Here is a 24,943-nt window from a genome sequence, read left to right on the forward strand (position 1 = left end):
TGGTAGTGCTGAGATACAGGTGGTTACTGATAATGACTCTGCATTTTCAGATGAGAATGCGGAGCTGCAGCATGTTGATAAATATTAGGAAGGGGCAAATTAAACTTTTTGGGCAACATTGCATGATGCAGGAAGAGAAGCGGTTGCTGGTGATACTTCAGCAAAAGCTGAATATATTGGAATGAAATCAGGTTAGGGCAATCTCACAGAGCTGGAGGATGGAGAAACATGTAAGAAAGAGATGACCTGCTCACGTCAAGTATAGCTGAGAAGTTAAGCAAGGGAAAACTAATCATAGCAGAGATATAAAGGATGCTCTATGAGATTTTATTACTTACAGCATTCCATGACAGAACTGTATTCCACCACAGTCTGCAACCTCACGATCCAGCTTCTCCATCACTTTAACATTAGTAGATAATCAAATCATCGTTGTCGATGATTTGCACAACTCTCCCTCACTTTAATCCAAGTCAAGTGCAAGTCACGACTCCAAACCCATTCCGCTAAAAAACTTCAAGTCCTGTGGCGATGGGCGGGTGGCGAAGCAGCAGGTGTGGATACACTGGAAGCTGTAGTCACAAACCTGCACACAGGCGGCCCAGGGCATTGGGTCGTTCTCCGCTGGAATGAAGCAGCAGTAGAGCTCGGCAGCCCCCTGGGTGTCTGAGCAGTCCTCTTTAGGAATCACTCTGCTCACCTCCATGGAGGAAGGGGCTAGAAAAGGTGCCTCAAACATAGCCTGCTTCATCTTACCCCGGCCAGAACACTGCAGCTGGTGGGGATCCCACTCAGCAGTCGAACTACAAGGAAGATGAAAGTGAAGGTGCTCAACCTTAGCACGTGGAACGTGTGAACTCTGCTTGACATCACCAAGGCTGTCAGACCAGAAAGAAGAACAGCACTGGTCGCCAAAGAACTAGCCCGCTATAATGTGGACATTGCAACACTCAGCGAAACACGCCTAGCAGACAAGGGCCAGCTTACAGAACATGGTGGTGGGTACACCTTCTTCTGGAGCGGTCGCAGCAGCACTGAACGAGAGGCTGGCGTTGGATTTGCCATCTGATCCCACCTCGCTCGTAAACTTGCCAAGCTTCCAGAGGGCATCAACGATCGCCTGATGACGCTTTGGCTCCCATATGGCAATATGAGGAGTGCAATGCTGATCAGCGCATATGCCCCAACAATGACCAACCCAGATGACATCAAAGATAATTTCTATTAAGAACTTGACGCCCTCATAGCAGCAGTCCCACAGTCAGAGAAGCTTACTGTCCTCGGGTACTTTAACGCCAGAGTGGGGACAGATTACCAGACCTGGGAAGGGATTCTTGGAAGACATGGTATCAGCAAGTGTAACAGCAATGGCCTGCTGCTCCTTAAGACATGTGCTACGCATGACCTTGTCATCACCAACACCCTATTCCATCTCCCTACCTGTAACAAGACATCTTGGATGCATCCACGCTCTAGGCACTGGCATCTGATCGACTATGTCATCACCAGAAAGAGGGACTGGCAAGACGTGAGAGTGACAAAGGCCATGTGTGGTGCCGACTGCTGGATGGATCATAGTGTCCAAGTTTAAACTTCCCATCCTGCCTGTGAGAAGACCCCAAGGTCAGAAGACTGTAAAGAGGCTCAATGTCTCCAAGCTGAAGAGCAGCGTAGTTGCAGAAGAATTTCGTGAAGACCTCGATAGCAGGCTGCTTGACACACCCCAGGGTGACCACACCAGCATTGAAGAGCAGTGGATGGCTTTCAGAGATGCAGTCTACTCTACCGCTCTCGAACACCTCAGACCAGCAATCTGTAGACATCAAGACTGGTTCGATGAGAACGATGAGGAAATACAGGCACTGTTGTCAGAAACACCAACTGTTCAGAGTGCACCAGAACGATCCCACATCACAAGCAAAGATAGATGCCTTCGCCAGTGCAAGACGGAAAATGCAGAAGAAACTCCGTGAGATGCAGGATGTCTGGTTCAGCAATAAGGCCGATGAGATCCAGGGCTACGTAGACAGTCACGACACCAAGCGTTTCTATGACGCTTTGAAGGCTATATATGGACCTCAGTTCTCTTGGCTCCTCCCCCCTCCTCAGTGCAGGTGGGACTTGGCTGCTGACAGAGATAAAGCAGATTTTGGAGAGATGGGCTGAACACTTCAACCAGGTCCTCAACCGCTCTGCCGAAATCAATGATGAGGCCATTGCTCGCATACCTCAGGTGGAGATCAACCCTTGACAACCTCCCCACAGAAGAAGAAGTCAGAAAAGCCATCAGGCAACTTTCTTGTAGCAAAGCACCAGGATCAGATGCAATCCCTGCTGAAGTCTACAAAGCAGGAGGCCCATTCATGATGCAGAAGCTGACTGAGCTCTTCTGGTCTACGTGGAACGAAGTAAAGGTCCCGCAACAGTTGAAAGATGCCAGCATAGTCCACATCTACAAGAGAAAAGGCAACCGCCAGTCTTGTGACAATCACTGAGGCATCTTCCTCCTGTCAATAGCTGGGAAGATCTTGGCTTGTGTCCTGCTTAATCGCCTTCTCCAACACCTTGAGCAAGGTCTCCTCCCAGAAAGCCAGTGTGGCTTCCGTGAGAACGTATGGGAGCGGAGAGGACTCAGCCTTACCACCAAGCTGAAGGTCTACCGAGCAGTGGTTCTCACCACCCTCCTCTATGCCAGCGAGACCTGGACTGTCTACAGCAGACACGCTAAACAGCTCAACCACTTCCACTTGAGCTGCCTCAGCAGACTTCTCCACATACGATGGCAGGACAAAGTCCCAGACACGGAAGTCCTGGAGTGGGCTAGCACCCACAACGTCTACACCCTCCTACAGAAAGCCCAAGCCAGATGGGCTGGCCATGTCGTCAGGATGTCTGACAGTTGACTACCAAAACAGCTGCTGTATGGAGAGCAAGCGCTCAGTTGGAGGGCAGAAGAAACATTTCAAAGACTGCCTTAAAGTGTCCCTCAAAGACCTCAACATCAATCCCCGTAGCTGGGAATCACTAGCTCTGGACCGCCCAACCTGGTGGAGCAGGACCACTAAAGGAGTGTATGCAGCAGAAATCAGACGCACCACAGAGGCTCAGAGGAAACGCGCCACGCGCAAGGCTCGAGCTACCTCCACTTCCACTGCAGCACCTACCCTCATGTGTCCCACATGTGGGCGAGCTTTCAGGGCCCGGATTGGCCTCACCAGTCACCTCCAGACCTACAGTCACAAACCCTCCACCTGACAGAAGTCACAGTCGTCTTCGACTCCAAAGGACGAACAACAACAACAACAACAGTAGATAATCAGCAGCCAATCCTGGCACAATAGCGAGTCAAGAAGATTAATAGGTGACAACTCAGTGAATTAAGTTTCTGTATTTCTGAGAAACAGTATTAGCATTACTCTATAGAAGCAAGTAATCTCATAACCAAATGTCTGTAGCTCATCAGTTTTGCTATATTCATTCATGAATGAGAGTGAACAACTAAACAACTAACAGGAAGGGAAGGCTCCATAGACAGTCCAATCTTCAATATTTATAGATGGTATGGGAAAGAAAACTCATGAGTGAATCCTTTTTATCCAGAAATCATGAGAAAATGAACTACCTTTGTTTTCTTTTGAGGTCGTTGAAGTCACAGAGACCAACCTTCACTCATTTTAATTTTTTTGATATCAGGAAACAGCTGAATGCAATTGATAAAGACAATGAACCCTTCAAGCTGTGGTGCTAAGCAAGTACTCAGTACGAGTTGTATCACTAGCCAAGTGCAACAACTCACCAAAGTGGAAAATTGCTTTTTGTTGATATAAAGGAAATCAAATTTCATCTAGATTCCATACAAGTGAAAATCTGCAGATGCTGGAAATCCAAGCAATGCACATAAAATGCTGGAGAAACTCAGCAGGCCAGGCAGCATCTATGGAAAAGAGTACAGTCAACATTTTGGGCTGAGACCCTTCAGCAGGACTGGAGAAAAAAGGATGAGGAGTCAGAGTATAGGAGTCATTTAGACTTCTGTTCAAGGAATCAATTCACGCTCAAGTACAAAATGATGGAAAATCAAGCCATTATTTATCAATAAGGTCAAAAGCCAAATTTGAGTTTATTGCCATGCACAAGATGATGTGTGCACAGGTGCAATGAAAAACTTGCAGCAACATCACAGGAAAGCACACCAGTGCCTCTACTTCCTCAGGAGTCTGCGGAAATTTGGCATGTAATCAAAAACCTTAACAAACTTCTATAGATATGTGATAGAAAGTGTACTGATTGGCTACATTATGGCCTGGATTGGGAACACCAATGCACCTGAGCGTAAAATCCTACAAAACATACTGGATTCAGCCCTGTACATCACGGGTAAAACCCTCCCAACTATTGAGCACATCTACATGGAACACTGCTGTAGGAAAACAGCATGAATCATCAAAGATCCTCACCCTCCCAAGCTCTTTTCTCAATGCTGCCATCATGATCTTGAACAAAGGAGGATAACTACATTTGTTTAAGGACACTTTTATCTTGTTATTTCATGCTCGTTATTTATTGCTGTTTATTTATATCTGCATTTGTAGTTGGTTATCCATTGATCCTGTTTACAGCTACTGTTCTATAGATTTGCCAAGTATGCCCACAGAAAAAGAATCTCAGGGTTGTATATGGTGTACTCTGATAGTAAATTTTACTTTGAACTTTGAACATAGCATCACACACATAACATTCACAAAGAAAACATAAATAAAGATAAAATATATGCAATTTTAATGGGAAAGAACACAATTAGGGAAAAGAGAAACAAAGTCCATTGTAGAACAAAGTGTTTAATGTAGTCATAGAGCTGCTATTCATAGAGGTAGCGATTAGGGTTGTGCAGTTTGGTTCAAGAACCAAATGGTTGAAAGGAGGCAGCTATTCTTGATCCTGGTGGTGGGGAAATTTCAGCTTTTGTGCTTCTTGCTTGATGGTAGCTATGAGAATTTGGCAAGGCCAGGATGATGGAGAACTTAAATGATAGATGTTGACTTCTTGAAGCACAGCATCACATAGATATTACCAATGGTGGGGAGAGATATGCCCATGATGCATTGAGCTGAATACATTGCTCTCTACAGCTTCGTGTTCCTGTGCATTCATATTACTGTTCCAGACCAAGATGCAACTAGTCAGGGTATTTTCAACAGCATATATGTAGAAGTTTTATAGAGTATTTGGTAGCATACCAAATGTCCTTAATTTCCTAAGAAATTAAAGACGCTGACATGCCTTCTTTGTGAGTGACCCGAGCTCCTCCAGCACTTTGTGTGTGTTGCTATGCCTTCCTTGTGATTGTATCTATGTCCTGGGCCTAGGACAAGTCATCAGAAATGTTAACATCTAGGAATTTAAAGCTACTGACCCTCTTCACCATTGATCCATAATGTAGACTGGTGTATGTTCATCTTTCTTAAGTCATCAAATTGATTCCTTAGCTTTACTGACATAGAGTTCTTTCAGCCTAACTCAACCAAGCGTCCTATCATGATTCTATACACTGACTCATCACCTCCTGTGATTTTTCCACAACACTGGTGTTGTCACCAAATTTGTTTGCAACATTGAAGCTGTACTTGGCAACACAGTTGTATACATAGGGAACAGAGCAGTGTCTATACTGCTGTGTTGATAGCAAGTGAGGAGGAGATGTTTTTACTGATCATCTCTGATTGAAATCTGCTGATGAGGAAGTCAAGGATCCAAATGCAGGGAGTAAAGAGGACCATGTCTTGAACTTGATGATAAGTTTACATGGGATGACTGACACGCAGTCATACAATTCAACTCCCAACTAATCCAAAACCTTAACAAACTTCTATAGATACGTGGTGGAAAGTGGTTACATTACGGGCTGGATTGGGAACACCAATGCACCTGAGTGTGAAATCCTACAAAATATACTAGATTCACCCCAGTACATCATGAGTAAAACCCGCCCAACTATTGAGCACATCAACATGAAACACTGCTGTAGAAAAACAGCACGCATCATCAAAGATCCTCACACCCCCCCAATGCTCTTTTCTCAATGCTGTCATCATGATCTTGAACAAAGGGGGTAACTACACTTAGTAGTTAGTCAGACCAAGTTAGTCCCATCTACCTGCATTTGGCCCATTGACCTCTAACCTTCACCTTTCCATGTAGTTATTTAGATAAATGCTCCTAATATGTCAGATCAACCACTGTTTCTGGCAGCTCATTCCAAATATGCACTACCCAATACATGAAGAGACTACCCCTGATCTTCCATTTAACTCTCTTGCCTCTGATCCTAAATATATGACCTATTATTTTGAAACAGAAGAGATCCTGCAGATGCTGGAAATCCAGAGCAACACACTCAAAATGCTGGAGGAACTTAGCAGGTCAGTTAGAATCTATGGACATGAATAAACAGTCGATGTTTTGAGGTGAGACCATTCATCAGGACTGGAAAGGAAGGGGAAAGATGCCAAAATAAGAAAGTTGGGGGGGAGGGGAAGGAGCAGAAACTAGAAAGTGATAAGAGAAGCCGGGTGGGTGGGGGAGGGGGATGAAGTAAGAAGCTGAGAGATGATAGGTGGAAAAGGCAAAAGGCTGGAAAGGAGGAACCTAATAGGAGAGAAGAGTAGACCATGGGAGAAAGAGAAGGAAAAGGGGCACCGGGGGAGGTGAAAGGCAAGTGAAGAGAAGAGTTAGAGGTAAGGGGGGGGGGGGCAGAGTGGGAAATTGAAGAAAATGGAAGGGTGAGGGGAAGAAAATTACTGGAAGTTGGAACAATTGATGTTCATGCCACTAGGTTGAAATATAAGATGTTGCTCCTTCAACCTGAGAATGGTTTCTTCTGGCAGTAGAGGAGGCCATGGACTGACATGTTAGAATGGGAACAAGGATTGGAATTAAAATGGATGGCCACTGGGAAATCCTGCTTTTTGCCAATGGAGTGAAGGTGCTCGATATTGCAGTCCCCAATCTACATTGGGTCTCACTAATGTAGAGGAGGCAGCATGGGAGCACTGGATACAGGTATTAATACAGGTATAATAAACAACGCCTTGTACATTTATCTTTAAACCATTTAGATAAACTACAAACAAGATCCGAGCACCAACCTCTATGACTTACCACTGGACACAAGCCTAGAGTTTGACAAATAACCCTCCACAATCACCTTTTGCTTCTTACTACTAAGCTAATTATGAATGCAACCCACTCTCACCTCTGTCATGAGGGACCTTGTCAAAAGGCCTTGAAGTTCATACAGACAACATTCTTTATCCTACCTTCATCTACCCTCCTCTGAGAACTGCAAGAGGATTTTTGAAATGACTTCCCACACACAAAGCCTTGCCGATTGTCCCAAATCAGACACTGTCTCTCTAAATATTGGTAGAACTGCTTTCTCAGAATGCCCTCCAGCAATTCAAGTTTAATTATCTTTCAACCATATATGAATATTAACAAATGAACAGGCATTCCTCCAGGGCCAAGGTGCAAAACACATTACCAACAGCACACAGCACTTAACACAAATAACACATATTTTTATGTTTTCAGTAAAACAATCAGTAATAAAGAAAAAATAATATTGCCCAAGTCCCTGAGTGACCAGACTGGCATGGCACAGTAAGTTGTCCTGGTCCACCTTGTTCTTCTGCTGAGCAAACACCAGAGGGCAACACTGATCAAACACAGGAGAGCAGCATGGATGGAAGAGGCCAGCCCCCAACCCCCAGTAGATTCCAGGTAATCCACAGAGACCTCACACATACCGTCTCTGTGTTTTCACCCTGGGCAACTGCAACAGGCGATGTGGCCTAGGCCTAGTTCTCGTCACTACTGAAGCAAAGCAGCTTCTCTACTATTGATCTCACCAATGAACCAGACTTGCAGTATTCTACATTACCAGAGTCAAACAGGATCTTGCAATCACAATAAAAATGTCCAAAGCAACCACTCGCCTAGATACAGAAGTCCAGGCAACACCACAACAATGATATGCAATAAGTCCAGCTCCATTGCTATTGAGTGACTGCTGATAGGAGAGTACTGCACTACGTGATGTTCTTAGTATCCAGCAACAACTTGCGATTGTTAAAAAAGACGTACAATATGAATAAATACACCCTTGATTAGACCCGGAGCAATCACTGCATCCAAGTATTCTGCCATCATACTGGAAGAATTTGCCTGTAGATTTTTGGCTTATTTTTGCTCTGTTTTTTAAACAACAGCTCCACATTAGCCACTTTCTGCAGCTAAAAATCATGTAATAATGTCTTCTTGGAAGGTCCAAGAATGCAACAGGTCAGGCCCTGGGGATTTATTCACCTTAATGCAGATTCATATGTGGTTCAAGACATCATTACTCATTTCCCTCATTCCCTTAGCCTCCGTCCTTTAGCTCACAGTAAAAACTGAAGAGAAATATTCATTAAAAATCTCACCTCATTTTTTTGCTTCTGCATACAAATGGCAATACTGATTCTTAAGGGGACCTATTCTCTTCTAGTCACATTTTTATGATTAATATGGATTTTGGTTTCTTTGTCTGCTAGATCCTTCTCATATCCTCTTTTTGCCCTTCTAACTTCTCTTTTAAGTGTACAGCTACACTTCTTGTAGTTACCATGAGATTCACTAGTTCACAATTGCTTATGCACAGTGTATGCCTCCTTGATTTCTTAAGCAGAGCCTCAATATCGTTAATCAACTTGGGTTTTCTAAACCTGCCAGCTTTGCCTTTCAACTCAGCAGGAACACTTAGGCCCTGAATTCTTGACATCACACTTTTAAAGGCATCCAACTTGGCAGACACTCTTTCCCTAAGAGCCATCTCGCCCAGTCAATCACTGTAAGATCCAACCTAACAGCGCCAAAATTTGTGTTTGCTAAATTCAAGATCTTAACCCATGAATCAGCCACATTCTTCTCCATAACTATTTTAAAATTAATTGAATTATGGTCACTGGGCAAAAAACAGACACTCCTACGTGTCTTAACTCATTTCCCTTGAGGAGGTCCAGTGTTGCGCCTCTCTAGTAGGTCTCTCTATTTATTGATCAAGGAAGCTTTTATATTTTATCAATTCTAACCTGCCCAAACCTTTCACACAATGGTTGGCCAGTCAACATCTAAGGAAATTAAATTCGCCAACTAATACTACTTTATTATGTTTACAACCTCTCTATATTTCTGCTCCTTCAATATACATTGACTTTTAAGAAGCTTATAATACAATTGCATCAGAGTTCCTTTTTTATGATTTAAATTTTATTGAATTCTTCTACAAATATTCCCGAACCCTTGAGTCAGTGTTGAAATTATCTAATCATAACTTATAAAACATAAAATCATCCATAAAATAAAACAAACATGGCAGAAATAAACATCAATATAATAATCATATGTGCCTATTTAGACCTTCAATAACATAAAAAAACTGCCATTCAGCAATATGCCACCATTTCCACCACTACCCCCCCCCCCCCCCCCCAGGAAGCCTAAATTTTTGCCTCATTTTTGTGTATCGATGTCCAGTCTATCAAACTGTTTGTAAGATGTGTTTAACAGCTGCCACTCTGGCTATTTCTGTGGCCCACTCCTGAAATTATGGTACCCCCCCAAGTTCCACCAACCTCTAAGGATAATTTGTCTTCCTATCATTATACTTGTCTGGATCCAATTTTGAGAGTGTTTATCCCCAAGTAACCCAAGTGTGTCTCCCAAGACAAAATGTCTGGGGCAGAAAGGGAGTTGAATACCTGAACCTTCACCGATATACTTATGTATCATAATCCAAAATTCTTGAATTCTGGGACAGAACCAGAGAGCATGTACTAAGTCCCCTTTATCTGCTTCACAGCACCAGCATTCAGGGATATTTTTTAACCCTAATCTATGTAACCTTGCTGGAGTCCAATAAAAACGGAGTAGGATCTTAAACTGAATAAGGTCTCTTGACATTGTTTTGACATTTTTGCAAATTTTGTCTCACTCCCTTGTCTCAAAAGTCACACTCAGGTCTTTTTCCCATGTTCTTTTAAGACCCAACAGAAATTTGTCCCCTGAGATTTGTGTTAAAGCTGAATAATAAGTTGAGGCTTCGTGACCTTTACCATATGCGGCCAGTACAGTAGACAGTATCATATCAACTTGTGGGGGTTGCTGTGTAGAACCAAAAGTTGTATGTGGCAAATGACGCAGTTGAAGATATCTCCAAAATTGTGACCTAGAGATATCATACTGTTGGGTTAATTGATTAAAAGATTCTAAACTATCACCATTATAATTATACCTTTCTCTTGCCATTCCCTCCAGAAGAGAGGGGACTTATCAATATGCAACTGTGGATTCATCCAGATACTCGAGGCTTCATTCAAATGTAGATTAAATTTAAATAATCTGGCTATCTTATTCCAGAACAAATGCATATGCGATATAATTGGGTGAGACCTTGCCTCAGGAGGTAACTTGATAGACAAATATTGTAATGGAGGGATGGGAGGAAGAGCAGAACACTCAATATGATACCAAGGAGGCGCTCTCTCCAGAGGGAGAGACCAATGTGCTAAAAGCTTAAGAGTAAAGTAATAGTATATTAACTTTGGCAAACCTAAACCCCCCCCTTTCAACTGGCAATTGTAATTTGTTAAAGTTTAAGTGTGGGCATTTACCATTCCAAATAAAAGCCTTAATTATTTTATCAAATTGCTTAAAATATGTTAATGGAAATTGAACTGGTAACGATTGGAACAGATAGTTAACCTTTGGAATGCTATTCATCTTCAAGGCATTTGCTTTTTCCTGACATTGACAAATACAATGATGACCATTTGTCTACATCACATGAAATTCTCTGCAATAATGGATCAAAATTTACCTTTACTAAATCCTTCAGTTGAGGGGGAAAATTAATACCTAAATATCGTACACCCTTTTTAGGCCAGTGAAATTAGCCTGGGTAAAAAGCAGATGCAGGGCAATATACAGTCAACGGTACTGCTTCTGATTTTGTCCAATTAACCTTATAACCTGAGAATCTAGAGTAAGACTTCATAATGTTAAAAAGACATGGCACCGACAGACTAGGGTCTGACGCAAATAATAAAATATTGTCTGCATTAACCATCAGTTTATGAACCTGTCCTCCCACAGATATCCCTATAAAGTTCTCATTCTCTCTGTTAGCTGCTGCCAGGGGCTAAAAGCTAGACAGAACTACATTGAGGAAAGTGGGGAACCCTGTCGGGTGCCCCTTTTAAGACAGAAGTAAGGTGAAATGTAAGCACTAGTTTGAACTGCTGCTTCACGGTTATTATATAAGTCTAATCCATTTTAAAGTGATGGGAACAAATCCAAAAAATTGAAGAAACTTAAGCAGATGGCCCCATTCCACCCCATCAAATGCTTTTTCAACATTGAGTGAGATAGCTGCTATAGGTGAATATATAATATTCACAAGACGTCTTATGTTATCAGATGAGCTGCGGCCCCTGATAAATCCCATCTAATCATTATGTATCAACCTTGTTATTACTGTATCTAGACGGTTTGCAAGGATCTTTGCTAAAATTTTCACATCTATTGGGATTAGGGAAATTGGTCTATAATTCTTACATTCACACGGGTCTTTACTTTCTGTCAGAATCAATGTAATTAGTGCTTGTGATAAAGTAGGGGGTAAATTACCCCGCTCTATAGACTCATTGTACATATTCAGCAGTAGTGGAGCTGGCTCCTGCTCATAGCATTTAAAAAATTCCACTGTAAGTCCATCTGGGCCAGGAGCTTTCCCAGTAGGTAAGGTCTTCATCACTGATATAATTTCTTCCAATGTTATAGCGGAATCAAGGTATTGTTGTTGTTCTTTCATCAACTTAGGTAACCCTGATGACCTCAGAAAACTATCAATTTCTTTCTCACTAGAGTTGGAGGTTGATGTATACAGGTCCTTATAAAACTCTTGGGATACATCATTAATATCTTCAGGTGTCGTCAAAGTATCACCTGTTGCTGATCTAATAGCTGGGATGATAGATATTGATTCTCTCTGTTTTACACACCTTGCCAGAAACTTGTTAGCTTTCTCCCCCAATTCAAATTGCCTTTGTCTTGCCCTGAAAAGCCAAAATTCTATTTTCTGGGATAATATTAGATTGTATTGATATTTCAGCCATGTTAGTTCTCTCAAATCTTTGGATGACATCCACTGCTTCAATTTTGTCTCAATCTCTTTGATTTTATTTTCTAAGTTTATAATTTTCTGATTATTCTGTTTTTGTATATAAGAAGTATGTTGAATAACGTATCCCCTCAAAACTGCCTTCCCTGCTGAGGAGGCCATAGGTGTATTTATCTCTAAATACTCTTTGATTTGTTGTCTCATAGCTTGCCTAAACATTGAATCTTGTAACAAGGATGAATTAAATCTCCATCTATGTGACTGTGTTCTTTTATACTGAGGTATTGTCTCTAGACAAACCTAAGCATGATCTGATATTATATTATAACCAATTGCACATTGAGACACAGACTGAATAAGTGACTTGGATATAAGGAAGAAATCAATTTTTGTGTATGTTTTAAGAACTGCAGAAAAAATGTGTAATTCCTCCCATTGGGATTCATAAGGCACCAAACATGCACAAGCCCGAGGGCTTTACATATTTTTTGCACCATCACAGTGAGTTTTGAGTTTCTATATGACAACATCTTACTCGGCCTATGATTGGATCCCTTACCAAATTAAAATCTCCGCCAAATATGATATCATAAGCTCCAATAGAATGTACCTTTCCTTCAAGATCAACAAAAATTCCTGCATCTTCTATATTAGGTACACATATGTTTGCTAAAATAATAAGAATTCTTCCTGCTTCATGTTTGATCTGTTTGTCACATCAAAACTGCAACCACCTATTGATAAGTGTTATAACGCCCCTGCTCTTAGTTGACCCTGCACTATAAAAAAAACATGATCTGTAAAACCCCCCAGTAGCTTTACTGATTCCTCTGCTGACAAGTGTTTCCTGTAGAAATACCACATCCCATTTTTATCTCTTAAGCTTATTCATTACTTTTCTCCTTTTTATAGGACTCCCCAGTCCGTTAACATTCCATGTGGTGAAACATATTTTATCTGAATTAAGAGAAGTCATAGTCAAGACAAACAAATACACTTTTGACATATTTTGTCAATATTTTGACATTGACTCATAAACCTCCGTTTAAATTGAAAAGTAACAAAATGGCGCGATGAACTCTCTCGTGTGCAACAGTGGCCACAGGATACAGCCAAACCGCCCTTTCGCAAAGGATTATGGTCCATGAAACACCCAGACCAGTTTTAACTGTTCAGAAATGATGCTGGTGCAATTTCACAGTCAACATAGCACACTTAACAGCATGTCAGCCCTACTGAGAAAAGGTAACTTCAGTAGAATACAATCCAGCAAGATTTAAAAAATTAACAAACACAACCCGGCTCACATCTTGCTCAATCTAACTAGCATAGTTAAACTACCCCATCTCCTCAATAAACTTTCTTGCTTTACGTGGGCACTCAAAAAACCTGAAACCATCCTTCGTCTCTATTCTTAGCTTGGCTGGGTAAAGCAACGCAAAGCTCACATTCTGCCCCCGAAGCATCTTCTTATATTCTTTAAACTTTCCTTGTTTTATTTGCATGGGTCTGGAGAAGTTCGGGAAGACCAGAACATGATTGTTATCCAAGGAAAACTTGCCCTTGACCCTTGCTGCTTGCAGCACAAAATCTTGATCCTCTGACCTGAGGAACCTTGTGAGAATAGGCCGAGGCCTGTCTCCGGTACTTGGTCTAGAGTCCAGTGCTCTGTGTGCACATTCTATTTCAAGCTTTTCTTCCCGATCACCAACAAACTCTGAGTCCAGTTTATCCATGAATGTGATATCCTGCCCCTCTTTTCCCTCTGGAATGCCGATGAATCGGAGATTGTTGCATTGATTACGGTTCTCCACGTCCTCCAGTTTATCTGTTAGCTGGTCAATATCCACTTTGGTAGCCAATAAGTTGACTTTTCGTTCCCTATCCACTACTTCTAGACAGTCAACCCACTTCTTGACATCTGCAAGCCTGGTTATCAGCAATGACAACTTTGACTCCATCAACAACATAGATTGGTGTATATCTTCAAGGCCTACTAGGTCATCCGAGACTTTTTTCAAAGCTGCAAATATGTCAGCCAAGTCATGACTTGTCTCTTGTTGGTCTTACCATCCCATTTCTAAATCTAAGTTCTACTCATATGACGTCACTGGCTGCTCCTTCAAGAATATCCTCTCCAAGCACCATTGTCATGTCCTCTTTCACCAGGAAGGCAAATCCTTTTCTGTTACCTGCAACTCTCTCACACCTATAACATCAGTATCAGAAACAGGTATATTATCACAGGCATGTGACGAGATATTTGCTAACTTAGCAGCAGCAGTTCAATGCAATACATAATCTAGCAGAGAGAAAGAAAAAATAATAATAATAATAAATAAAATAAAACAAAATAAATAAACAAGTACATCAATTATGTGTATTGAATAGATTTTTAAAAATGTGCAAAAAACAGAAATATTGTATACAGTTTTAAAAAAAAGTGAGGTAGTGCTCATGGGTTCAATGTCCATTTAGGAATCAGATGGCAGAGGGAAAGAAGCTGTTCCTGAATCGCTGACTGTGTGCCTTCAGGCTTCTGTATCTCCTACCTGATGGTATCAATGAGAAGAGGGCATGCCCTGGGTGCAGGAGGTCCTTAATAATGGATGCTGCCTTTCTGTGACACTGCTCACTAAAGATGTCTTGGGTAGTTTGTAGGCTAGTGCCCAAGATGGAGCTGACAAGATTTACAGCCTTCTGCAGCTTCTTTCTGTCCTGTGCAGTAGCCCCTTTATACCAGACAGTGATGCAGTCTGTCAGAATGCTCTCCATGGGACAACTATAGAAGTTTTTGAGTGTATTTGTTGACGTGCCAAATCTCTTCGAACTCCTAATAAAGTACAGCTGCTGTCTTGCCTTCTTTATGATTACATCGATATGTTGGGACCAGGTTAGATCCTGAAACACTAAGTTGCCAGTGCTGCCCTTCCTTCAGCCAATTTCTGTTTTGGCTATAACATCCCAGTCCCGGGAGCTAATCTACACTCTTGAGTTCATCCACCTGACTTGTCAAGCTTCTTGCATTGAAATCAATGCATTTAAAACAATGGTATTTCTTCCCCATTTACTGTGCTCTTCTCTAGTTTCACAATGAAATTTACCCTCATTGACTGCAGTGTTAACCCCTGATTTCTCATCAGCCACTCTACTGCTGAGAGCCCTACCCCGTGCCATAGAATTTTGTTGAACTCCATCCAAGTAGTAGTCGATGAACAGAAGCTTGACATTTGTGCTCCTGTTGTCAGCAGAACGAAGGGCCAGAGAATTTGCATCTGCTGTTGACCTGTTGTGGTAGAAGGCAAATTGAAGCTGGATCTTCTCTGAACCAGGAATTAAATTGCACCAACCTCTCAAAGCACTTCTTTACAATTGGTATAAATCTTGCAGTTGATATAAGTAAATGATGGTAGTCATTTAAGCAAGTTCTTCGTGGGCACTGGTACAAAGAATGTCATTTTGAAGCAGGTGGGAACCTCAGCCCGCTGATGCAAGATAGTAAATATATTTGTCAATAGCCCAGGGGTGTCAAACTCATTTTAGGTCACGGGCCGAATTGGGCAAAATGCAGCTTCATGCGGGCCGGATCAGTCAGGCGCGTGCGAACTCAGCTTTCATTGCCTCCATTTTTTCAGCCTGTTCTCATGTGTCTCAGTCTCTGCTATAACTACAAAGTGTTTCACTTCACAAATTCCGTTTCTTATGAAGAAGACTGCTGAGCAAGCATTATTTTTATGATTGGTATTAACTTACAATCATAGGCTTCATATCGCTGGGCCATTAATAATTAAAATAATAGATCCATCTCAAATGATCTCGCGGGCCGGATATAATTGCACGCTGGGCCGGATATGGCCCGCGGGCCTTGAGTTTGACACCTATGCTCTAGCCAGTTGGTCCACACAGATCATTAGTACACAGCCATCTGGACCAGGTGCTTTTTATGAATTTACTCTTGTGAAGGATGCAGAGACATCAGCCTCAGACAATGGGTGGCTAAGGTGGGTATAGAAGGAATTAGACAGATCAGAAAGAGCAAGAAAAGGGACACAGAGCTTGCCGTTTACATGACATTGGAAAATTCAATGTTCATGTCATCATGTTGTAAACAACTCAGGTAGAATACAAGATGCTTGTCCTCAAGTTTGTACTTAAACTCAATCTGGTAGTGGAGAAGACCAAAGATAGACAGGTTGGTGTGGGAAAGGGGATGGGAATTAAATGGCTAGCAACTAAGAGCTTCAGAAGACCAAAGAACAAAGATGTTTGACAAAGCAGTCGTCCCCAGTCCGCACTAGGTTTAACCAATGTTTTTGTTTGTGTGAATGTGTTTTACTGTTATGTTATGTGTGTTCTTTGTGTCTTGTGCTGTGTGTGACTGTTGATACTGTCTTTTGCAATCTGCACCTTGGCCCTGAGTAACTCTATTTCATTTGGCTGTATTCACGGGTACTATGTTTGGTTGAATGTCAATTAAGCTTGAATTTGAACTTAAATGCCATGTTGGGAGCACTGAATGCAATATACAAGGTTTGGGGAGATGCATGTGAATATCTGTCTCACCTGGAAGGTCTGTTTGGGGCCTTCAACGGTGGTGAGGGAGAAGATGTGGAGACAGTAGTTCCGGCTCCTGATGTTGCAGGGTGTAGTGCCAAAGGGTGTGGGATGCTAGGTTAGTGGGGAGGAATGAGCAAACTGGGGAATCATGGTCAGTGTGATCCCTGTGGAATGCAGAGAGGTTTGGCAGGTGGCAGTATCTTTCTGTACTTTACTCATGGCAAATGAAGGTGCAAAGCCCTGGTCAGAGCCCCAGCAATTTTATCCCTTGCTCCCTTTAGCACACACTGCCATATAATAATTATTCCCTGCTGGGTTCCTGGACAACAATACATCATAGTAAGATCTTCATCTTTGTTCACTAATTACTCACAGTGTAAAATCCACTGATCCTATTGTTCTTTGTTATTCGATCTATACATATATAGTACATCTAATGTCAACTCTATTGGTTTTATATTAGAAAGGAGAATTTGTTGAAGGGATTTGAATTTTGCATGCCTAACAATCCTAGATTAATTTTATCTATATTCTTTTAATACTGTACATACCTTCAATGAAAATGCGCTCGCCACAGAATAAATAAAGTGGGTCTCTTGACTTGGTGTTGGTAGAAAAACAAAAAGAACCCTTTGACCCTGAAAAAACAAATGATCTCTAAACCAATGCTAAGGTCATCTTAAAGCATCTGTACAGTAAATAACATTTTAAATTAACTTATAAGGAGCTTCACACAAGATTGATGGAGTAAACATGTACAGAAATGTCACTATAGGAATTTCTCAAGACACTCTTCTGGGCTCAAACATCTTCAGATGCTTCATCTGTCTTTCTTTCTACCAAAAAAGTTTAAAAGTAGGATATTTGCTGGTGAATGCAAGATGTTCAATTCCATTCACAATTCCTCAGCAAACATAAGACTGCAGTTAGTGTGAACTAAACAGAAATCAGGCATAGGCTGATGAGTGGGAAGTAGAATTACTACCACAGAAGTGTAAGGCAATGGCCATCTTTACCTATTGTTTTCATTACTATCAGTATCCTGGGGTAGTTACCACTGATCAGAAATACAACTGGAGCATTCTGTGATAATGTGACCTCAAGAGCAGGTATCTCTGTAATGGGTGACTCAATTTCTGACTATCTACTGCCTTTCCATCATCTACAATGCACTAACTGGGAACACGATAGAATATTTTTCATTTGCCTAGATGACTGCAGCACAAACAAATCTCAGAAACCATCAAGAGTAAAGCAGCCTGTTGTAACCAATATTCTATCAAATACCCCTCAATATACTGTACAGTTCCTCTGCCATTGCCACACAGTGGCTGCAGTGTGTAATATCTACAGGCCCTCTACTAAACCCTCAACCTCAATCACCAAGAAAGACAAGGACAACAGGCAGATGAAAGTAGCACATCCTACAGTTCACTTCAATGTTTTGCACCATTCTGACTTGGAAATATATTGTTGGGCCTTCATTATCATGGTGTCTAAATCTTGGAACTCCCTAACCAACAGCAAATGTGGGATACCTTCACCAGAAGGACTATAGCAGTTCAAGGCAAGGACAATTAGGAATGGACAATAAATGTTGGCCTTGTTGGTAATGCCTAGATCCCGAAAACAAATTTTCAAAATACATAGAAAAATAAATATATTTTGTGTAAATATTAATTATACTTAGAAAATATCAATAAATTAGATTGAACATAATCTGATGTATATGATCATGTTAAATACACAGTGATACCTTAAAAAATATAAGCCAGTAAAGGCCCGTTCCAAATGTCACAATAAAGAAGGTGTTTGCCAGGTCTCCCAAATAAACCAGTATGAACTTCAAAACAGTCTAAAATGAGAGAAAATTCATGTTTAACTGAAGAATATCCATACAACACTTCTATGGATTCAGTATAATGCTGCTTAGATAATTAAGATATTGTTTTGTCTACTGTATATGTATTTATACCATGCCAAACACAAACTCAATGCTATAATGTCCATCAAATGAATGATCAAATGATCAAAATAAATGGCCATATCCAGATGCAAATCGGGGTTGCCACATTTTTATGTGGCATGCTCTAAAGGAATTACAACAATAGCATTCATTGGCTAACTGAACACTTCTCAGTGTAAATGATAGTCTCACAGAAAGCCACAGATACATTTTCAGTCTACATTGAGTTAGGTGATTTCAGCCACAATGGCTGTGCATACACTGGCACATGACATCAGGTTGGCTTATTGATTTGTGAACCTCTATACTCAGAATTTTGTTGAGGTACTGGAGGTCAGTACCAAATGTGAAATGCCCTATAACAAGGAGTCATTGGCTTTAGAATAGGACATTAAGGAAAAATGCATATGTTGTGTACTTACTAAACAAAGGCTGTCTACTTGCCTTATTAATTTGAGCAACATGCACAAAGTTCTGGAGGAACTCAGCAAGGCAGACAGCAGGGATGGAGGGGATAAACAGTTAATGGCTTGGACCGACACTCTTGATCAAGACTGGAAAGGAAGGCGGAAGAAGCTAGAATACGAAAGTGCAAGTTGGGGAAGAAGTGCAAGCTGGTAGGTGATAAAGGAAAACCAGGTGAAGGGGAAGATGGGTGAGGTGGGGGAGATAAATAAGAAGCTAGGAGGTGATAACTAGAAGGGTGAAGAGCTGAAAAAGGAGGAATCTGACAGAAGATATTGGGCCATGAAAGAAAGGCCCAATATCCCAAGGCACAAGAGGGATTCATTTTATTTAATCCATTTTTTCAGATGAATCACGAGGCATCTTATCATACTCAAGAGGTAAAATTCTCCATGGATTATGAAAATAGATACCAGTTGGGCTTATTTTTCTGTAGTTAGTATGTGCCAAAACTACATATTTCTAGTACTCTTCTGCAGTAATATATAAAGTTCAAAATATGAAAGCCATATTTTTTGGGGGAAGATACTGTGCTCATTAGGGATCTTTCAAGAACAGGGAACTATTAAAGGGGGAAGCAATTCACATAGCATCTGAAGCAAGCAGAAGCATATTACTGGATTCATATGCGTTCCTTCCTGGTTGAGATATCGAACATAGAATAGTACAGCACAGTACAGGTCGGCACAATGTTGTGCCAACCCTCAAACCCTGCCTCCCATATAACCCCCCACCTTAAATTCCTCCATATACCTGTCTAGTAGCTTCTTAAATTTCACTAGTGTATCTGCCTCCACCACTGACTCAGGCAGTGCATTCCATGCACCAACAACTGAGTGAAAAACCTTCCTAATATCCCCCGTGAACTTTCCACCTGTTACCTTAAAGCTATGTCCTCTTGTACTGAGCAGTGGTGCCCTGGGGAAGAGGCGCTGACTGTCCACTCTGTCTATTCCTCTTAATATCTTGTACACCTCTATCCTGTCTCCTCTCATCCTCCTTCTCTCCAAAGAGTAAAGCCCTAGCTCCCTTAATCTCTGATCATAATGCATACTCTCTAAACCAGGCAGCATCCTGGTAAATTTCCTCTGTACCCTTTCCAATGCTTCCACATCCTTCCTATAGTGAGGCGACCAGAACTGGACACAGTACTCCAAATGTGGCCTAACTAGAGTTTTATAGAGCTGCATCATTATATTGTGTCTCTTAAACTCTATCCCTCGACTTATGAAAGCTAACACCCCATGAGTTTTCTTAACTACCCTATCTACCTGTGAGGCAACTTTCAGGGATTTGTGGACATGTAACCCCAGATCTCTCTGCTCCTCCACACTACCAAGTATCCTGCCATTTACTTTGTACTCTGCCTTGGAGTTTGTCCTTCTAAAGTGTACCACCTCACACTTACCCGGGTTGAACTCCATCTGCCACTTCTCAGCCCACTTCTGCATCCTATCAATGTCTCTCTGCAATCTTCGACAATCCTCTACACTATCTACAACACCAACAACCTTTGTGTCGTCTGCAAACTTGCCAACCCACCCTTCTACCCCCACATCCAGGTCGTTAATAATGTAAAGGGGGTTTCTTCTTTTTTCTTTGTTACTGTTGGGAAAGGGTTTCTTTTTGTTAACTAGCAGGAATGCTAATTTACTGATAACGAGAATGGTATTCCTTTGTAAACCAAATGGGGATTAATGTTCTTTCTTCTGAGTCTGTAAGCTTTTGTTGACGGGCTTTTGGGCAGATCGGCGTGAGGGGGTCGAGAGAGAGGACGCAATGCTCTAAGCTGGGCGAGGATCGGACCCCAAAGGGGGGTCCGAGGCCGGGAGATTCTCCGAGGAGGGGGGGGGATGAAGCTAGATGTGCTTGGTTGACCACTCGGAGGGTCCTGAGCTGTTTGGAGAGTCGAGGAGTTCGGAGGGTCCTGAGCTGTTTGGAGAGTCGAGGAGTTCGGAGGGTCCTGAGTCGAGGAGTTCGGAGGGTCCTGAGCTGTTTGGAGAGTCGAGGAGTTCGGAGGGTCCTGAGCTGCGAGTCGAGGAGTTTGGAGGGTCCTGAGCTGTTTGGAGAGTCGAGGAGTTCGGAGGGTCCTGAGCTGCGAGTCGAGGAGTTCGGAGGGGATCGAATGGTGGCCAGAAGACTTCAGTAATTGAGCTCCAATGGCTGTGCACGAAGTGGTTTGGACTTTGATAAGTTTGGCGCCTTTTCTTTAATTTTCTCTTCATATATACTGTATCGTTATTAATCACTCAGTTATAGTAACCTTTATAAATTGTACTCATTTAATCGCATATGGTGTACTGTCTGTTTTTGGGCGAGGCGGGGACATCACACAGCATCCACGCCAGCTGATTACCCAGTTTGGCGGGGCCGAAGGCTGCTCCCCCTAGACGAAATGAGCTGAGCGAGCCTGAGGCAACCCAGGGGGTTACATTGTGGGGTGCTCGTCCGGGGTTGATTTCTGTGGAAGCTGTGTGATCACCCTCTTTAAATTGTGTCTGCGGCGAAGAGCTGGTGTGCGATTGCTGGTTATCGCTGCGTGTGTGTTGGGTGGGGTGGCTGCTGTTGCTAGCCTGGAGGTCGTTGTTCGAGTTCTGACTAGTGCTGACGAAATGGTGGTGGGACCATGGGTTGTCTGTACTGTTTGGAGAGTGAGGAGTGACAGGTTGGGATGTTTCAGCAGTGGTGGGCTCCGCCCGGTTGTTGGAATAACGTCCAGCCCTAAAGGGGCGGAGGCGTGGGCGGAGCGGACCCCTCAGTTGTTGGGTGAGTGGCAGTGCTTGGCTGAGGGAAAGCGACAGGGACGGGTTGAAAGTTTGAGTAGGCGGGCTGGTGACTTTGTTAGAACTGTCAGGTGCAATTACCTCAAAGTGACTGCTGCCAGTTCTGGGAAAGTGTGGGAAAATGCGTGTGGTTCGACTGGAAGTCAAATGCCGCAGCTGGGGGGCTTATCATATCCGTGGCACGAGATTGGTGGGAAGTTTTTAGGGCATCCCTTTTTGCCTAGGGGGGCAGATAAATTGCTTGTGGTGCCAAGGGGATCTGTCAAGGGGATCAGTTGTTCCGTTGATTCGAGAGGTGTCGGGAAACTTAGAGGAGGCCCAGTGGGGGAACGGCTTGGGGTCTCTGGGGGAGCATGTTCCCAGCAATGTACCAAGGAACTCCCGAAAGGAACAGACTCTATTCCTGAAGGCTTAGAGGGGCCACGCGCACAGGTGTTGTTACTGATGGATGGAAGTCAAGTTAAAGCCATCCTCGGCACCGGGGCGCCGGTTAAGTTGCTGTACAGTTTGTTTCATAACCGTTATTGGAAGCATTTACCCTTGACGACATTGAGGACACTGGAGATTCGGGGTACCAGTGCCGGTGATTATCCAGACGACGGTTGTTGGTCAGTGAAAATGGAGTTCTTGGAGGCAAATGTGGAGGAGACTAAGGTTCATGAATCGTTAATGCTGATGTGTCCAGACCCTGTTGAGACGGGCAGCGTTTCTGTTCTAGAGAGAACCAATATCCTGCTGGTGCGCTTGGGGGCCTGCCCGGAGGAAGCGGGTGAGTGCTGTTTGGAGGCATTGTCGATGCACCCAGAGTTTCGAGCTGCTTGTGCAGACGTGTGTAGCAGCATTGGGCCGATACCGAATTCAAACAAGAGCCAGTGGTGGTACGGCCTGGGGGAAGTATCTGAGGATGAGACACTCTTAGTGGACGCTGCGAAATACCACGAGAGAGGGGAGTTGACTGCTGAAGACACCTCGGAGAGAGGGAGGTTGCGGCGACTGGCCCCTGAAGCCGTGGAAGATGTAGGCAGCGTGTGTGTGGATTGTATTGCGTTGAAGAGGCGCACTGTCAGTGACCAGAATATGGCCCTGAGGGCCGGAGAGGCGATGGCCTGTCTGAATGGTGCGATGTGGTTTAAGGTGCTCGATCTGAGGAGTGGATGTTTCCAGATCCCGATGAGTGGGGCCGACAAGGACAAGACGGCCGTTATAAATTCCCTAGGAGTCTTCGGGTCCGAAAAGATGCCACAGGGCATATCTGGAGCCCTTGCAACCTTCCTGCGGGGCAGGTGGAAGACCATAGGGGATATGGAGGCGTTTGGAGTTTTGGTGTATGTGGATGATCTCTTGGTACTTGGATTTGCCTCAGGAGGATATGAAGTGAGGTCGTTGCAGGAGCAGCTGAGAACTACCGAGTTAAAGTGTTTTCTGGACACGTGCCAGGGCTGGCGAAGGTCGCAGCTCGTGAGTGACTGTCTCTACGGAATCAAGTTTGAAATGAAGACGGAGAAACTGGAGAAAGCGATCTGGAACCAGTCGGAAGACTTACAAGTTGGAGAGAATGAAGAAAGTTGTCTGACTGAGGGTAATAGCAAACTGAGAACCCGGAGAGGGGAGTTTGCGGAGGTGAAGAAATTACAGAAGAGAGAAGCGGAAGCTTGTAGGGAACCTGAAGATGACCATCGACAGTTCAAATGAAGTGCAAAACCTGAAAGTTGATCTGGAAGAAGTCATGAGGAAGAAAAATCTGGAGAGAAGTGCAGTGAATACTGAACAGGAGGCTGAAGAGACTGCGGGAGCAGTGCAGGCCACGTGTTTCCGTTTGGAGAAGATCAAACAGCAGCTACCGATCACAGGAATGAGGAAGAATACAGATTCGATGGATGATGTGCTGGATGTGTGGTACATGCTGCCTTTTGCTGACTTTCCCTCGATTGAGGAAGAGACCTTTGGCCCTTCTCCCATTGAGTCAGGTGTAACGGGGAGGGTTAGCTGTGTGCAGTGTGGGGCATGAGTGAGAGGTTGAGAGAGGAGTTGGTAGTGGGCCCAAGGTATCCCCAGTTGTGTCCGAGCCTGAAGGGTTTAGGTGAGGGGGTACGGAGGCCTCAGAAGGGTTAAGGAACTCCCAGATAGTTGGCCTAAGTAACGCCTGAGGAACAGGGCGTGAGGGTTACTGTGTGGGGAGGAGATGTCACTGTTTGTGCTTGGGTTACGGTGTGTTGGCAGGAAAGGTGGCGAGTTATTTAGTAGTCATGAGGACATGACTTTTATTTGGTGGAGGGAGAGTGTAAAGGGGGTTTCTTCTTTTTTCTTTGTTACTGTTGGGAAAGGGTTTCTTTTTGTTAACTAGCAGGAATGCTAATTTATTGATAACGAGAATGGTATTCCTTTGTAAACCAAATGGGGATTAATGTTCTTTCTTCTGAGTCTGTAAGCTTTTGTTGACGGGCTTTTGGGCAGATCGGCGCGAGGGGGTCGAGAGAGAGGACGCAATGCTCTAAGCTGGGCGAGGATCGGACCCCAAAGGGGGGTCCAAGGCCGGGAGATTCCCCGAGGAGGGGGGGGGATGAAGCTAGATGTGCTTGGTTGACCACTCGGAGGGTCCTGAGCTGTTTGGAGAGTTGAGGAGTTCGGAGGGTCCTGAGCTGCGAGTCGAGGAGTTCGGAGGGTCCTGAGCTGTTTGGAGAGTCGAGGAGTTCGGAGGGTCCTGAGCTGTTTGGAGAGTCGAGGAGTTCAGAGGGTCCTGAGCTGTTTGGAGAGTCGAGGAGTTCGGAGGGTCCTGAGCTGCGAGTCGAGGAGTTCGGAGGGGATCGAATGGTGGCCAGAAGACTTCAGTAATTGAGCTCCAAAGGCTGTGCACGAAGTGGTTTGGACTTTGATAAGTTTGGCGCCTTTTCTTTAATTTTCTCTTCATATATACTGTATCGTTATTAATCACTTAGTTATAGTAACCTTTATAAA

At 43.3% G+C, this 24,943-nt stretch overlaps 1 protein-coding gene across 1 annotated transcript in view; it reads right to left on the reverse strand.

Moving 5' to 3' along the window:
• Window positions 1-24,943, reverse strand: part of tmem67 (transmembrane protein 67) — a 145,966-nt gene that overhangs the window by 53,143 nt on the left and 67,880 nt on the right. Inside the window, exons 16-17 of the mRNA XM_059978620.1 lie at window positions 18,531-18,629; window positions 17,326-17,412 (exon numbers count right to left, since the gene is read on the reverse strand). Of these exons, the coding sequence (XP_059834603.1) occupies window positions 17,326-17,412; window positions 18,531-18,629 (186 nt within the window). The remainder of the gene's footprint in view (window positions 1-17,325; window positions 17,413-18,530; window positions 18,630-24,943) is intronic.

This window comes from Hypanus sabinus, chromosome 1 (genome assembly GCF_030144855.1).
Source record: "Hypanus sabinus isolate sHypSab1 chromosome 1, sHypSab1.hap1, whole genome shotgun sequence".
Lineage (NCBI taxonomy): Eukaryota > Metazoa > Chordata > Chondrichthyes > Myliobatiformes > Dasyatidae > Hypanus > Hypanus sabinus.